At 36.2% G+C, this 16,354-nt stretch overlaps 1 protein-coding gene across 1 annotated transcript; it reads right to left on the bottom strand.

The window, feature by feature from the left end:
• Nucleotides 1-2,243: 2,243 nt before the first annotated feature.
• On the bottom strand, nt 2,244-15,325 carry LOC149077086 (cytochrome P450 2J6-like). Its single transcript, XM_089244821.1, has 8 exons — nt 14,993-15,325; nt 13,825-13,946; nt 12,794-12,900; nt 11,159-11,466; nt 10,021-10,136; nt 7,699-7,954; nt 5,926-6,110; nt 2,244-2,779 (listed from the first exon to the last, which is right to left on the bottom strand). The coding sequence occupies exons 1-8, from the start codon at nt 15,259-15,261 to the stop codon at nt 2,598-2,600; spliced, it is 1,545 nt and encodes a 514-aa protein (XP_089100947.1). The 5' UTR covers nt 15,262-15,325; the 3' UTR covers nt 2,244-2,597.
• Between the last annotated feature and the right edge of the window lie 1,029 nt (nt 15,326-16,354).

Genomic DNA, 16,354 nt, shown 5'->3' with positions numbered 1-16,354 from the left:
GCAACCAGCCCATAATAAACTCTGTTTCAGGATGTGTGGTCTTTTACTAAGGTCAATACAAAAAATTTCATCAAGAAATTAAACATTTCATCTCTGAATATCTCACGGCGAACCTAGCCGATTTCACATAGAATGCACTGAACAGGATAAAATAGGGGGGTCTTCAACGTTTTGTATCCGAGGGCCACATCAATAATTTCGTGAAGTTAAGTGGATCCCCTTTAATGGGAGGGATGAATAACCGGGATTGGACAGCCCCTTCCCAATCCTCCTGGAGAGTATACTATGGTTTATGTTAAAATTCTAATTTATTTTGCAAAAATAAAAAAAATTATAATTATCAATAATTAATAAACTATCAATCATTAAGTGATTATTAATTAATTTGACAAATTTCGAGCTCACTGACTCCGAGAGGTTTGTACAATAATGCACATGACTATCAGTCTGATGTTAAAAAATCCAACTTTCATCTTGAAACAGCAAATTCTTCAAGAAATTTAATCCCCACAAAATATATATCTGATGAAATTCAAAAAAATTTAATAAATTATTCTTTTATTGATCTGAAGTGGAAACTGGACAGTAAGAATTTTGGTCAAGATTTGAATTCTCCGTACATATATAATTTTATAGTTTTGAATTTCAAAAATTCAAATTATTGCTGAAATTGGACAAAAAAGGTAATTAATTGTATTTGAAGTATGAAATATACAATCATTGTTGAGATTTTACAGGGAAAATTTTTTTTTTCTGATTCTATAGCCATTTGTAATTTTTTCCCTCAATTATTTTATTCCTACTTTCAGATATTCAACACACCGGAGTGGAAAGATGATTCCTCTACCGTTTGCTTATTATTGGGAATTTGGTTTTTGGAGCTAATATTATGTACTGAGAAGAAAAAGAAAATTTAACAGTTGTCTGAAATTAAAACGCATTTACTTTGAAAAATGAAAAGAAAATAAATTTTTTGTTTCCAGTTCAAATTGAAAAATGTCTACAATTTTTACAGTCGGGCCTGCACGAGTGGCTACCGGATGAAAGAGGAGTACCGGTCAAGTGGATATATTTTCTAGTTCGTTCCCCTGTTTTCATACATTTCAAGGAAAATTTGGTATTTTTCCATTCATATTAAGCGTAACTTCAACCCACATGACGTTTTTAATTTGCGCACATATACTCAAGTTGGGGTACTTCACTAAATATAAAAATTTGAATCGGAATTTTTTGTCTCTAAAACAGTAGGATGTCTCAAATCCGGACTCCTCGGGACCTAACTGATTCCGGATTAGGCAATCTTCCGAATTATGGATACATTTTGTTCATTTCCCAAGTTTTAATATCTATAGCAGCAATATGCCTCTCTGAGTAATTCGATTTATATTTTCCTTTTAAAACAAAATTAATAATTGGATTCGATTTTGGTTTTTGTGCAGCTAGGACCATTCATTCATTCATGCATTCAAACCGAGCACAACTCCGGTCTATCGCCATAGGCTAGGTCAAACTGCGCCAAAACAAATGATAAAAAAAAATAATGAAGCAATATACAGGGTGCATAGCAAACATGACATTTTACTGGCGAACAGTTGATCATCCTACAGGTATAGTTTTAATCAGAGAAAAAAGTTCCCAAATAGCAATGTGGTACTCAGACATGTCATTCATGTTTCAAGAGGTTGTATAGTTATTGAAATAAGAAATTAACTCTCTTACAAGGTCCTCCTGTGCTTCAACTTCTAGTTAGAAATTGTTGCCTTCACTTTTCTAGAAGTTCAATATTCACTGAGATATACGAATTCAAAAAAAAGGAAGAAAGTTGGGAAAAATCAGCTTTAAATGCGGAAAACCCGTTTTACCCGCATTTAACACTGTTTTCCTCCCAAATTTCCTCCGTTTTTCGAATTGGAATATTCCAGTGAATATTACACTTGGATTTTTTTTTTTTTTTTTGCTGCTGCATCAAGAGAGACAGTGCAACAGCTTTCTAATTGGGTTTTGGGGAACACGGTGACTGTATAAAAAGTAAGATCGTGAATGGGTAGATTTTCCGATTTTCCATGTTCTCTACTTAGTATTCGTACTGGTGTTCCACGTTCCAATTTTTTCAAAAGTTTAACTTTTTCACATATATAATACATAAAGCATCATTTTTCCGTTTGAGCCATATGCCTGCCACGTCACTTGACTTTTTTGGCATGTGTTTGGTGATTTTTCTTAAATAATCACAGAAAATAGTAGAGCGCTGGAAAAGTTTAAAATCACACTCAGGTTAACTGTACAAAGCGGAGAAATGAAAGGGAAAAAAGAACAATTGTTTTTTGTTAAAGCTGAATTTCTAACTTTCATTCAGACAGACACACAGGTGTTTTCATTGTTTCCTAGAAGCTCAAATTTCACAGTGGGCCATAAGTGGTACAGAAAAGAAATAAAATGGCCGATGCGTTAGAAAAAATTTCGGCTGAAATGTCCGGATTTTTTTTGGGAAATTCTATCGTGTGTGTAATAGTCTTTATACCACACTTCTTGAAAAAAATCAATTATAATGCACTTTCTTCTTTATTTATTTATTTCTTTATTCTTTCTTTGCTTTATCAGTTCCGGACGCGGAAAATCAGAGGTCGCATTTTCAGGTGCGTAACTAAACCCTTCACGATCTCCCATTCAGCACCTTCTTCGCCGGGTGGCATGAGTATGTCGAATTTTCTCAAAATTGACGTGAAATATGTCAAAACTTCCATCCATGCAATAATTTCTCCTGGACATCTTCTCCTCCCTAGTGAAAAAAATAATAAAGAAAAAAAAAGCAAGGAACAAAAGGAACAAATAATATAACTGTAAATTACATATTTCTGTTTAGTATTATAATATGTAAATCATACATTTATGTACATATGTAAATCGGAAATTCCAAGAAAGGATTCTTTTTAGACTCCGATAGTGTAAGAGTGACTGAATGAGTGACCATGTGAGTGAGTGAGTGAGTGAGTAAGTGACTGAATGAGAGACCAAGTGAGCGGCTAAGTTAGTTGGTCGTTCAGCCCCGAATATTCCAAACCCGACATTTCGACCCCTTGTATAAATATTATGTGAGTTATATCACTCACTTTGTCATTCACATGGTCATTCGCTCAACCAAACAGTGACTCACACTCACATACTCATTCGGTCAATCACTCAACCATACAGTGACTCACTACTCATCCGGTCACTCACTCAACCATACAGTCACTCATACTCAAATACTCATCCGGTCACTCAATGGTAACTTTTATGGTCACTCACGCAGTCAATCACTCATACGGTCACGGTGCGCAAGATGTCAGGTGCGGAATTCTCCCACCCCGGGACGACGTCCCAGGGGCGAAAAGTCGGGGATGAAACGTCGAGGGTGAGATGTCGGATGCGAAATTTTTTTATTCCGTCTCGCTCACGTATTGCACAACATTGTAGATGGATAGCTAGCTGATCGATGACTCTCAATAGCCCATCATTTGACGTCATCTCTCACACAGGAGGGAATAGGAGCTAACACAGGGCACTTAGAGCCCGCGTTGTTTTGATTTTATTTTTATAAACCATAACTGCACCGCAAACAACGGAAAGTTAATTTCCATGAATGAAATGAGTTAATTCCATGGAAGTTAGATGACAAGCAAAAATCATATATATTCAGAATTTCAGAGATCTTTTTTTTTTTTTTTTCAAAATCGATGCGAACTGATCGAATACAGAGCTCAATATTAGCAAATTTTGAGAAAAATACGTCGAATTACAAAAATGTTTATTTCAAGTAATTCCAAATGAAAGCATTATACATACATGGTTTTTATGCACAATTATTCTTTAATTTCAACTAGCACTATTTTGCATGTCAGTCAATTATATATTAACTATTCGATTAAATCAAACTCCGATTTATCTTCAGGGGTCATATTATATTGACTTTATAATATCAACTTCGCTAATAATACAGTTATTATTATTATCTGTTATTGAAACAGTACGTTTAGTGAGTGCAGCCAATTTTTTAGCCAGTATTCGGGTCCTTAATACCATAGCTTTTAATTACTTTTATTTTTTCATTTAATTATAAATGCCTTTTTTTACTGCCTGTTTGAGGTAGTTTTAGTGCTTTTTGCCTGCCTATTTTGACCATTTTTAGGGCCAGGCTCTTACTCGTTGTCATGAAACTCAAAGATTGGATGATGAAACTGAGGATTTCAAGTTCGTACGATGACAATCACCATTTGTAATGCAGTGCACGCCGTGTGTGATCACATTAGGTCTGGGCGGAAAGGGTTTCTGATAATAATAATTTAATGATAGCTATATCCGAAAAAATCCCAGTTGTAAGTACAGGCGGTACGAACAAGGACAATTTCGTTTCTCTTTCCCACACAACTTTTGTAGTTCCAAAATGCTGAGAGAGAATCGTACCATTTATTTCACACATTTATTTATCTACTTATTTTTATTGTCATATTGTTCTAAAAACGGGATTTTTTCCCCCATTTCAGATAAATTTCTTTTAATTCAGAAATTGTGAGGAGTTAGAATTGAATTGTCAATATGTATCACGAATTATGATATTTTAAATAATATACGGTGCTTTCCGCAGATCTCTTGCCGATTTCTTGCGCAAGTCTCCTACGCGAGAAATGATCAGAGTTGAAAGAAACTGGCCTAGGACTGAAGGGACTTTTTTTCACCTTATATTACATGCTTTCACTATAGGAAAACTTTTACAAAAGATACGATACACGTACATGGGTCATAACGGCTATTACAGCCCGATTAGGACATAGTGAACCGACTAAGGAAATTGTTGTCAACAAGGGCACCTTCTGATCTACTACATATTCTTGCAGGTTGATAACGACAAGACTTAAAATTGTTCAATCTTTGCTTCAAAACATACAAAAAAAAAACTTTCGACAAAAGAGAAAATTGATAACATAAACCGAAACCCTGATAATAGCAAATGCATTTTTTTCTCATGTTATACTATTGGTCCGTTCCGTACTTTGCGAAATTGGTAACAAGGACCGAATGATACCCTTATCCGGGATTCTAATAAGCGGCGTCGACAGTAACTGGAAAAAAGACCATTTTGTACGATCGCAGATGAAAAAAAAAACTTTGCTTAAATAAACGACGCTTCGATTTTATACAGGGTTCATAGCAAACGAGTAATACGGGGAAACCCGTATTTCCAAAGCATTTATTGCTGTTTCTTTCCACCACTTTCCTCCGTTTTTCGAATTCGAATATCTCAGTAAATATACGCACTTCGAAAACTGGAATTTTTATTTTATGTTCACATTAAGAGAGACAGGACAACAACTTTCTAAGTCGGTTTTGGGGCACTCGGGGACGGTATAGAAAGTTTTCTTTTTATTTTAATAACTACATAACCCCTTAAAACATGAATTACATATCTGAATGCTACGCGTTATATGGATAGTTTTTCTAACCAGAAGAATGCCTATAGGATCAACGGTTCACCAGTAAAATATCATACCCCTTGTTTGCTATGCACCCTGTATAATGCGTAACGTGAGGAGAGCTCCCGGGTAAAATAGCGTAGAGAGAATATCACAGGTGTGAATTCAGATAAGTAGAATTCCATAACTTTCATGATAACGTTTTTCCTCTCCCTGAAAACTGGCTGTCCATATGCAGAACGCTTTTTATAACCCTTTCATGTCATCTCCGAAACTTTGCGCATGTCATCTCAGATATTGTAGTTGCAACCAAGAGATTCATTGACTTTTATCAACATATTTCTAGGAATCCTGAGAATATTCATATCGCGCAGGTAATTTTGGTAATGACCCAACGAAATTGCAAGGGAACGGATGAAAACACTGTACATATTTCAATACTCCCAGCAGAGTTAATAAAGGAATCTTCATTTACCGTATGAGAAGGAAGAGAAGCCATCAGGCACCTTCAGGGCCTTCGTTTCCGAGAGGAACCTTTCTGGTTTGAACTTCTCAGGTTCCGGCCAGTGTTTCGGATCATTGTGCGCAGCCCATATGTTACCAATGATATCCGAACCTTTTGGTATCGTGAAGCCTCCAACTTCGATATCTGCGTATACCCTGTAGACGGGGAGAAAGCGCCACATAAATCACTATTAACTACAACAACTTCAAGGACAAAGGAAATTTCATGAATTACATATGATTAGCAGAAATAATGCAAAATGATTCTTTTGTGAGTTTTATGATCATCTGTGGCTTATAGCAGTGATTTAACTCCTTCACGTACAAGCTTTTGGCAATAGATTTGGATTTCTATTTGACAAATTGGCGATAAATCTGCTAACCTTGTAATAACGTAACAGCGCGTCATAAAAAGGAAGAATGGGGAAGAAAAAAATATATAAAAGAATAGGGTCTAAAATAGGTAAGGTAGATAAGGGAGTTTTTTTAGAGTCCTCTTTTCACCCTCGCCCTAAGTGTTCTCTTTGGCTCTTACTGTGTATGTAGTAGAAAGATACATTATATGTGTGAAAAAGAAATTAACAGGAGTATAGAAAGAAAGGAGGGAGAGAAAAGCAATTTCAGTTGATGAGGTTGCTATAAAGCTTCGCGATGGTGGGGAGAGAGAGAGAGAGGAAAGAAAACACAGAGAACTTGTTTAAATTTGTTCCACCGGCGTTTGGGCGTTATATTACGTCGGTGATCGTTAAATTAAATTTAAATGAAAATAAAATTATAATTTTCAAACTTCACGTGAATGACAAATTTACTGCGACACTCATATCGTAAACTCTAAAATTGTTCTCACCATCCACAGATGATGAGCGTAGTAGCCTGCTATTATCATCCCGTGATGATTTGAAATGCGTTTTTTTTTTTAAGATGAAATTTAAATAACGTATACAGATGGCATATGCGTATTCAGGGTGCACAGCAAACGGGGATATGACATTTTACTGGATAACCGTTGATCCTGGAGGTATACTTTCAATTCAAAAAGTTTCCCAATCCGGAAAACAAAAGTTCTGCCATATCTGTAGCACTCAGGTATGGCATTCATATTTCAAGGGGTTGCATAGTTATTAAAATGAAAAAATTAAGTTTTCATACAATCTTCATATGCCCTAAAACCCATTAAGAAAGTCGTATCCCTGTCTCTCCTGATGCCAACAAAAAAATTACACGTTTCTAAGTGCAATATTCCCTGAGATATTCAAATTTGAAAAATGGAAGAAAGCTGAGGAAAAACAGCTCTAAATGGGGAAAAACAGGTTTACCCTTTTTTCCCAAATTTCCGAATTCGAATATCTCACTTAGAAACATGGATTTTTTTTTTCATTAGCATCAGGAGAGACAGGGCAACAACTTTCCGATTGGGTTTTGGGGAACATGGGGACTGTATAAAAAATTATTTTCTTTATTTTAATAACTACACAACCCCTTGCAAAACGAATGGAATATTGCACGTTATTTGGAAAGATCTTTTAATTAAAAGTATACCTCTAGGATCAACGGTTCGCCAGTAAAATGCCATATCTGCCACTGTTTGCTATGAATCCCTGTATAATTCAAGCTTTTTTATTTTTTTTAATCATTTTCCTACTCTCTGACAGTTTTACTGACTATATAGGCTGGGTGCATATAATGGTGTACTGAGAAAGTGCCTCTAATCATAGAAACTGATGTTTCCTTCATGGGAATTCACCTCCTAGGAGTGCTGAGCGGAACGATGCTAGAGACCCGCTGAGACTCCACCATAGCGGCGAAAGTGTAAGGTATCCTGTCCCTTTCATAATACGATGCGACTCCATCAGCACCCAGCACCTCGTCGAGTTCTTCTTGAACCTTCTTCTGGGCGTCTGGATGCCGTGCCATGAGGTACATCAGCCATTCTATCGAACTCGCTGTCGTGTCACTCGCTCCAAGGAATAATATATTCATATTCCCCGCTAACGAATGTTCTGTAAAAGCAAACAGTTAAAACATCGTTAAATAAAGATTTAAAAAAATAAAATAAGTGTCTTATTATGTATATATATTTACATTTGTATCATTCGTGGATGAATTTGTGTTCCCGGAAGGAAGGTATTTCATTTACCAATTTCAGTTCGCATCCCTGTCAAAATGCATGCGCGGTATATACCTACGGTCTAAGATATTTACGAATCAGTCAATTTGCTACCACGGCTCGCTTCCGTGCGGTAGTGTGGGCACCATGCTAGACTCCAAGCGTAAGGATCCACGCTCGAACTCCGTTGGCGGCACAACTTTGATCGGCTGAAATTCGTTTCCTGCGGTGTTCTAACTTCTAAGCACGAATGCGAGCCGGCCTCCCATTTGAAAAGTCTCTCTCTTTCTCTCTCTCTGTGCAGATGTTAATCAGACCTTTAACGTGATACTTAGATGACATTAAAAATTCAAGAGCTTACAATCTTTACTTCAAACTATCGAAATCATATGGCAGCACCAGCAAGAACACGAAACAAGCACAACTCTGATAACATGAATGCGTTAAGGGACCCACATACACTCAGAACACACATTCTGGGACTGACCGATTCATTAGAAATTCTGCAAATAAATCTGTACGAAGTGCATATACGGTAGTAATAGTAGTAGTAGTCGGCCGTAGTCACCATGGAACGTCGGCATCTTGCAGATGTGGATACCACGAAAATTCTTCGCATTTACGTGATTTGCATGTTACTTTCCAAAAGTCTAAGTAATTTGGTGCAATGTGCATGTGTGGGATCATTTGTCTTTTTACTTTTCTGAGTATACTTTGAAACCAGGAGGCACCCAGCCCACATCGCCTGACGGCGATATCGGCCAATAAGTATGATTGAAGTCTCTGAGCATGCTGCCAGTCGTGCACATTAATTGTATTAATTGTATCTTATACACGGCGTTGGAGTTACCACACACCAAGTACCGTTAAAAAGAAACACAGTAAACATTTAAACCTTCAAACATTCAAACTTGTAAACATTCAAACTTGTAAACATTCAAACTTGTAAACATTCAAACTTGTAAACATTCAAACTTGTAAACATTCAAACGTTTAAATTGCTCAACAGTTCACATCCTTTTTATTTGCCTAGTAAAATACTTTTAATGCGAAAAAAAGCCAAGGATGTTCTAGTTGTACTAAGTACACTAAATGTCCAATCAAATTATGTAAGTGTTAATTGCACTCACGTATTCTGACATGGTAGTAAGTTCCCTATATCTGTGTTTCCCAACTCTAGGGCCGCGTCCCGGTGCCGCGAGTGATTGGCTGTTTCCTTTTTCCCATTCATTTTCCGTTTTTATGTAACAAACCGCATTAAAATCTGTTTGTGAGTTATTTTTCTACTGTGAAATTAAAAAATCATGGCTGTCTTCGAGAAATGATATCTAAATTTCTAGTTTTCTCCGTGTTCGTTTTTCATTACAAACTGATACATACTCAGAATGTCCCTCGCGAACCAAATTTCATTCAATTTACTCCAAATTTTGCACATTTGTTTCTTATGGCCTATTTGAGATTACAAGGCGTCCATTGTTAAATCCACTAATATTTACAGCTAAAAATATAAATTAATTGTTAAAAATGCCGCCGTTTAGAACAATTATTTTAGGCTTTGTTTTTTCGAATACATCCTAAAATGAATACCTATAAATGCTTGTGAGTGTGTCTTTGGAAGCATAATAATAAGTATGAATGGATTTCATCAAAATAAGAAACGCAGGGGACAAAATATGACTCATTTCAGTTTTTCAGTCGTTGTTCAATAAATTATGCATTAAGCATGAAAAATTTCCAAATGATTTGATTAGATTCACCAAAATGCGTATAAATTGCGTGCGTTTACGCTATTTAAAAACACATTAGCTGGAAACATTAAAGAAATATAATCTCCGTTTGAACTTGTCCCTTGTTCCCTTAACTAGAAACGTTCAGTGAAGTATCTTCACCAAACAATCATACCAAAAAGAATATTATTATTGCGTTACTAATATTATATTTATTATTATAAATAATCACCTGAGAAATAATGTTTGGTATTGCCACGCATCTTCTTCATCATCGTAGCTCTGTATAGGTTGATGAAGTCCATTTCGTTCCCGTTGTCCGACGTCTTGTGTTTCTCGATTTCTTCCCTTCCGGAGAAAAGAAATAATCAGATTTTTTTCCATTATATTTTTCTAACGAGCAATAAATAGCTTTACTGTAATCGTAGCGCATTACTTAAAGTGAGGAATAAAGTTTTTTAGAGGTTGAGACAATCATAATTTTTTTTCATGGCCGTATGTATATTTATATTTTATCACAATTATTAGTTTTCATTGCTCTTATTGGTTACTGTATTTTTAATATAGTTTAGATACATACGGGATATGAGAAAAGTGCGGTAACACTGGTCCCTACACTTAAGGAGCCCCATATAGCGGCAACACCGGTCCCTACTCTTAAGGAGCCCCATATAGCGGTAACACCGGTCCCTACACTTAAGGAGCCCCATATAGCGGCAACACCGGTCCCTACACTTAAGGAGCCCCATATAGCGGTAACACCGGTCCCTACTCTCAAGGAGCCCCATATAGCAGTAACACCGGTCCCTACTCTTAAGGAGCCCCATATAGAGGTAACACCGGTCCCTACTCTTAAGGAGCCCCATATAGCGGTAACACCGGTCCCTACTCTTAAGGAGCCCCATATAGCTGTAACAGAAGTGAAAAAAAATATTTATATGCAATAATCAAAGTAGCTGCGCTTCAAATAAGAAAATGTTTATGAATATTTATTTATATGCTTTCCCCCCCCTCTCTCTCTCTCTCTCTCTCTCTCTCTCTCTTCCTGTAATACAGTACAATGTATTAATGTGTTAATGAAAAGTTATTAACCCATTTAGGATCCTCGCAAATATTTTCGCTCCTGGTGAGACGGCCCCGATGAGCATCAAACTTTAAAAAAAATCAACAGCGGAGAAAAAGTCGCACTAATTTAAAATAATTGTAATTTTATCATTTTAGATTCATACATGAAATTCTATCGACATTGTTTTTCATTTCTGTTTTATTAGCACGAAATTGTTCACTTATTTCCACGTGTGTGAAAGGTTGAAGTATACGGCTGTCATTATACATATGATTGATTATATTCAAAATTTATGGAAACATACCATATTAGATCTCGAAACTGATGGATGATCTCCGCGGATTTCACGTAAGAGGAAACTTTCAGAGCTATTAAAATTCTTCTCAGGGTTGGGTACAGTGACGTAATGAACATAGGAGCCAGTGATGTGAAGGCCGTAATGGGATATTCGATGAGAAGTTTGAGTTTGCTGTCCTCTTCTCCTTTTCTTAGTCTCCTTCCAATCAGCAAGGAAAGGATATTATTACCCACAGAAATACTTAGAGGCTTCGCCACGTCGAAAGGTTTACCATCGTGAGATGCTACTTCCTCCAGAAAAGTCTGAATTTCTTCCTGCAAGGATGAATTACTCAGATTTCTCATCTAATTACATATGGCATTTTCACATTTTATTACTCATTAATATTTTTTTTGCAAAGAAAGAGACACTAGAACACTAGCGGGATATGCAAGTCAGTCTTGAACTATGAAGAGACTTGATTCATTGAATGGATTTCACGTAAGAGGAAACTTTCAATCTATCAAAAGTTTCCTCGGGGTTGGGTACAGTGACGTAATGAATATAGGAGCCTGTGATGTGAAGGCCGTGAATGAAGTATTGGTTATCGATATGATGGATCGTGTGAAATCTTGTTACGCCGTCCTTTAAACGCTTCCCCTCGGGGACACCAATTTCGGTTAGTTAAGGGCAATTGCTGATTGTTGCACCACAGGGAATTATTTCTAATATTTTTGTTTATGCAAGAAATAACTTACCTTCAATTGCGTTAATTCCACTCAGACACTTTCAAGAAAAAATGTGATAAGCTCTGTGGGTGTATAGAGGGAAGCTATTCGTACTTTAAACCTTTCGAGTCTTTTTTTCACGAAAAAATATAATCAAAGGCAATGAAATGGTTTAGATAAAATTTTTATTTCTTCACTATTAGGAGTGACCAATATTATCGAGAAAACACGGGAAATTCGAGTAATTAATAAGGGACATCGGTGATGTTTTGCCAAACATGTTGAAAAATGACGACGAGGTTACCAAATACTGCTTACACAGCCAATTCACGATAAGTCGAGCATCTGTTCAAGTCGAAGTTTTCACTCAGCCCAAGAACTTTTTCTGTATTTTAGTGTTAAAATTTTCCGTTAACTCGAAATTGTCTTCCTCTAAGTCGAAGTTTTCGGGAATGAGAAAAATTTAAAACAATACATTTAACAATACAATTCTGCATTCAACGACAGAATTTAGTATTTGACACTATAATTTAATATTCAGTAATAGGACTAAACATTTAGCAACAGAATTCACCATTTAGTGATAAGATTTAGCATTTACCAATAGCATTTGGCATTTAGCAAGTACCATTGAAAATCTACGTACCATTGCCACTTCCGCTATATCTTAGGCCGTTTACGGTTAATGAAGTCCCGTAAATGATGTAAGATATCTGGGTATTTCTCCTATTTCACTGTTCTGCCCTCAGGAATGAATATTCAAATCATTTGAGTGAGCCGATATTTGCAATTATTCAAGGTGAGTAATTCTACGCCAGTGTCAGATATTTTGGATTCCAATACGAGTTACTCAAAACTGTAAGAGAACTTTCGTAAGGAAGGTAGATACTCAAGAACATAATAATAATATTGGAACAAACATTTGAAAGCTCACCTGAGTAATTGCTTCCCAGGGTCCGCGACCAAGTCCAAGTTCTTTTGCAGTATGAACTGAAAATCTTCTCTGCTCCTCCCATTCTTTTCCATTCGATACCTGGAAGCCTTTGATGAAGGTACAGGGAGAAGGCAAAATATAATCATAGACACATTAAAAACATAAAACTTCACTCTTTAAACATTATTTGAGGACCTTATTTTCAAAAGAGAATATTTCCACTTTTTTTCCCCCGCAAAGCACTCTTTAACGGTTTATGAATCTCTGAGATAAGCTCTGTCAGATTATGCAACCGGGAATGTTTTTGGTAGAAATTACAATGTGCAATTAGTCGTGTCTATCAAAAAGGAACATATCCACATATGTGTATTTTTCAGGCACTTCGGTATTTTTTATCTCTCGATAACGGACACCCATGTGACCGAAAATTTCGTCCACTAACGAGGAGTGTCCGTTAATTGGGAGTAAGATACATTGAGTCCCCAGTGGATGTAATTCAGAATTCGCTAATCAGTGGAGGTATCCGCTAACGGGAGTGCCCGTTATGGGAGGTTCCCCAGGAGAATGATCGTGTTTCTTATGTTAATGACGAGAGGGCAGTGAGGGTACTATCCTCGGCTAGTAAAAACCTTCTGGAATCAACAGGTAACGTAGAAAATTCCAATTCTTCAGACTTGACCAGCTTCAATTTCAACTGAAAGGTAACATTTCCGCTAATTTTCTTTCAAAACGGAACATTCCCGAAATTCAAATGTGGATAACTCTCTTGAATGTTGATCAATATAGTGTTAAAATATTCTTCTACCATTCCAACATGCTACCTGTTGGGCTATTTGCTACTTTTGTAAAGCAAACGTCGTAAAAAAACATCTACTGTAAATTTATCAAAAGTAGAAACGTTCTCTCTTGAAAACATAAACTCCTCATTTACCAAAAAACCTCTAGAATATTAAGATAGTATTTTTAATTTCCAACTGCCCCGGAGAAGGAAGTAGATAAACATGGTAATTTTATTACCATAGAAGACTCACCTAATTCAGGAATCGCACTGTACATAACCTGACATCGATTTTGAGCGACATCATTCGAAAGAGCCTCTTTCATGACTCCGCGTTCGTTGAAGATGACGGTGAGAATCTTTCCTAATCGTAGACTGAAGTTACGAAAGGAAATGTTCAATTAATAAATGAGTTAATGATTACATTAATAAATTAAACTTCGCTTGTACAGAAAATATCTGGGCTAAAAATATTCAAAATAATAACTTATGCTGAGAGAGCCATTCATGCTTTGTTATGAGAGAGCTGAACCGCGGATAGTGTAATTACGTGCTCCGTGCGACCGTGCTTTGGGACTCTCACTTTGGGAATCACTGCTATATGTGAGTATTACTTTTTAATATTCCTCTGAAGAACTTATAACGAATTGGTACATGTTGTAATGGGTCGTGTATGTGTTGTGTGTACCTAACGTGAAATTTATTTCTGGGGGGAATACTTGTGTTATGCCTTCAAATAGTGCTGTTATTTGTCTTCTGAATTGGGAAGCAACATCGTAGCAGGTTATTTTTCTTGTTTCGTATTATGCAGAAATTTCTAATCTTGTTACCCTGATTGCTCTCTTCCCCCCCCCCCCCCCGGAGAGACTTTTTGAAATGGTGAATCGACTCACTTTTGCGTCCGGAACGAATTTTCAGACCAATGAACACCGTTGTAATTGGTATCCTATGCTATACATAGTACAAAATTTTACTTATCTCCAATACTTAATTTTTTACAAATTTTCAAAAAAATGCATCGAAAACAACTTACGCGCGTGATAAAAATGCATGAAATCAGTTTAATTGAATGAAAAATTACTCAACATAAAGAAAACTGTTCAGTTCATAAAATGATGAAAGAGATTGGGATTTTATCGGCTCTATCTTGTTGAAAACTAAATTTTAAATTAAAAAAAATTAAAAAAATTTATAACCCGAGTATTTATGAATGGATATCAAATCTTTTTCGTCATTTTATGAATTTATGGAACACCATGTATGTGTCTCGTATTTTGATTTTTGAAACCTTGGAATACTAACATATATGTGTCTACACGAATTCTATTAAAAAAAGCAATATCGGATGTTAAACGTCACTTTGTGTTACTAAACGGGAAGAATCATAATTTTGTAAGAACTGATATTTTCATAAATCTTACCTGATGATGTCACTTTTGTATTTCTTACTCAGCTCGAGGAGCTTCTTCGGCGGATCCTTTCCCAGAAACGGAGCGTAACCCAATATCGGGATCCCCCGTGGACCTGGGGGCAACGGCAGTCTCCATTGTTTCTTGTTCTTCTTCGATGAGAACATCAAAGAGATTGCAATAGCAGCTACAAGAAGCACTAGAGCAACGGTAACGATCGAATCATTTTCAATACGAATCGATTCGAAATCGATCCCCGTACGTATCCAGTTCTGAAGCATTATTTACATTGACTTCATTAGCTTTTGAGGATGTAGTAATGGAACAGATGATACATATTAAGGTAAGTAATTCCGATTACCGAAACTTTTATATCGTATGATAAGCGAAACATTTATCGTGAATTTGATACAATTGTTTTAGTTACGGATATCTTTGTGGTTTATCATACAACTATAAACATTCTTATATCGACCTTCAATCGGGAAAATATCAGTTAAATGAAAATAAAGAAGAGATAACGCATTCAAATAATGTTCTAACAGATTCAATAACGGTGAATTTACGCGTGTATTACGCGAGGCGTAAATCATTGAAAACACATTGACTTCGTCAATTATCACGACATAAAACTGTAGTACTCATGATTTGATTACATTCAGAAATAACGGCTGTCAGCTGTCAGCTATCATTTCTATAAAGAAACGAAAACACACACACACACACACGCACGCACATTGCACAGGGTGACGTAAATACGGACGACAAATCTTGATTTTGCAGTAATGATCAATTTTATACGTTAGCTTTTTTGTCCCATTAGACCGTGAGTTTGCAGTCTAATGGGACGAGAAAAATAAACTCACAAGAAACTGCACTATGAAACATTATTTTAACATAATTTTTCAGTTTTTATGCAGAAAAGCTAAATTATGATATTGAAATGGAAGCTTTTCCTAGTTTCAATGATTGTTAAAGCCCCGATGTAGTCGCACCGTTAAGTTTTCCAACGGCTCTCCCTTAAACCAATTTCTAAAATTACAGTGAAACCTCGATACAGCGGTACTCTGCGGACTAAGGAAAAATATCGTTGTACAGAGATTATCGTGGTTATATCGAGAAGTAGATAGATAGATAGAACCGCTCACAACCCCGGACTGATGCAAAGCACCTTACTTCCGTTTATATCGAGAAGTAGCATTACCACCAGGCGCAGTCAAATTTATGCGGTTGTTGGCATCTCTTCTGAGTTAGCGTTGTTCGTGCCACCATAAAATGCATTTATATAAGTTTTTAACAGCAAAAATAAAATTGTAAATAACGAGGTTGATTCAGCTAATTTTTACACTTTGTAAAGTTGTTTACCGCACAGTA

Source organism: Pholcus phalangioides, unplaced genomic scaffold, assembly GCF_987345545.1.
Source record: "Pholcus phalangioides strain wild (caught in Gottingen) unplaced genomic scaffold, Ppha-v1.0 ptg000015l_1, whole genome shotgun sequence".
Taxonomy (NCBI): Eukaryota; Metazoa; Arthropoda; class Arachnida; order Araneae; family Pholcidae; genus Pholcus; species Pholcus phalangioides.
Note: the sequence above shows the minus strand (reverse complement) of the source record. Positions and strands in the feature narration are given on the sequence as shown.

What these genes read in the sequence shown, in the direction of transcription:
- LOC149077086 (XM_089244821.1), bottom strand. Translation starts at nt 15,261, where the DNA reads ATGCTTCAGAACTGGATACGTACGGGGATCGATTTCGAATCGATTCGT. An exon ending in CAGTGCGATTCCTGAATTAG is followed by an intron (nt 12,901 to 13,824) that starts GTGAGTCTTCTA and finishes CCTTCATCAAAG; the next exon opens with GCTTCCAGGTATCGAATGGA. An exon ending in CTTCTCTTCCTTCTCATACG is followed by an intron (nt 2,780 to 5,925) that starts GTAAATGAAGAT and finishes TTTTTTCACTAG; the next exon opens with GGAGGAGAAGATGTCCAGGA.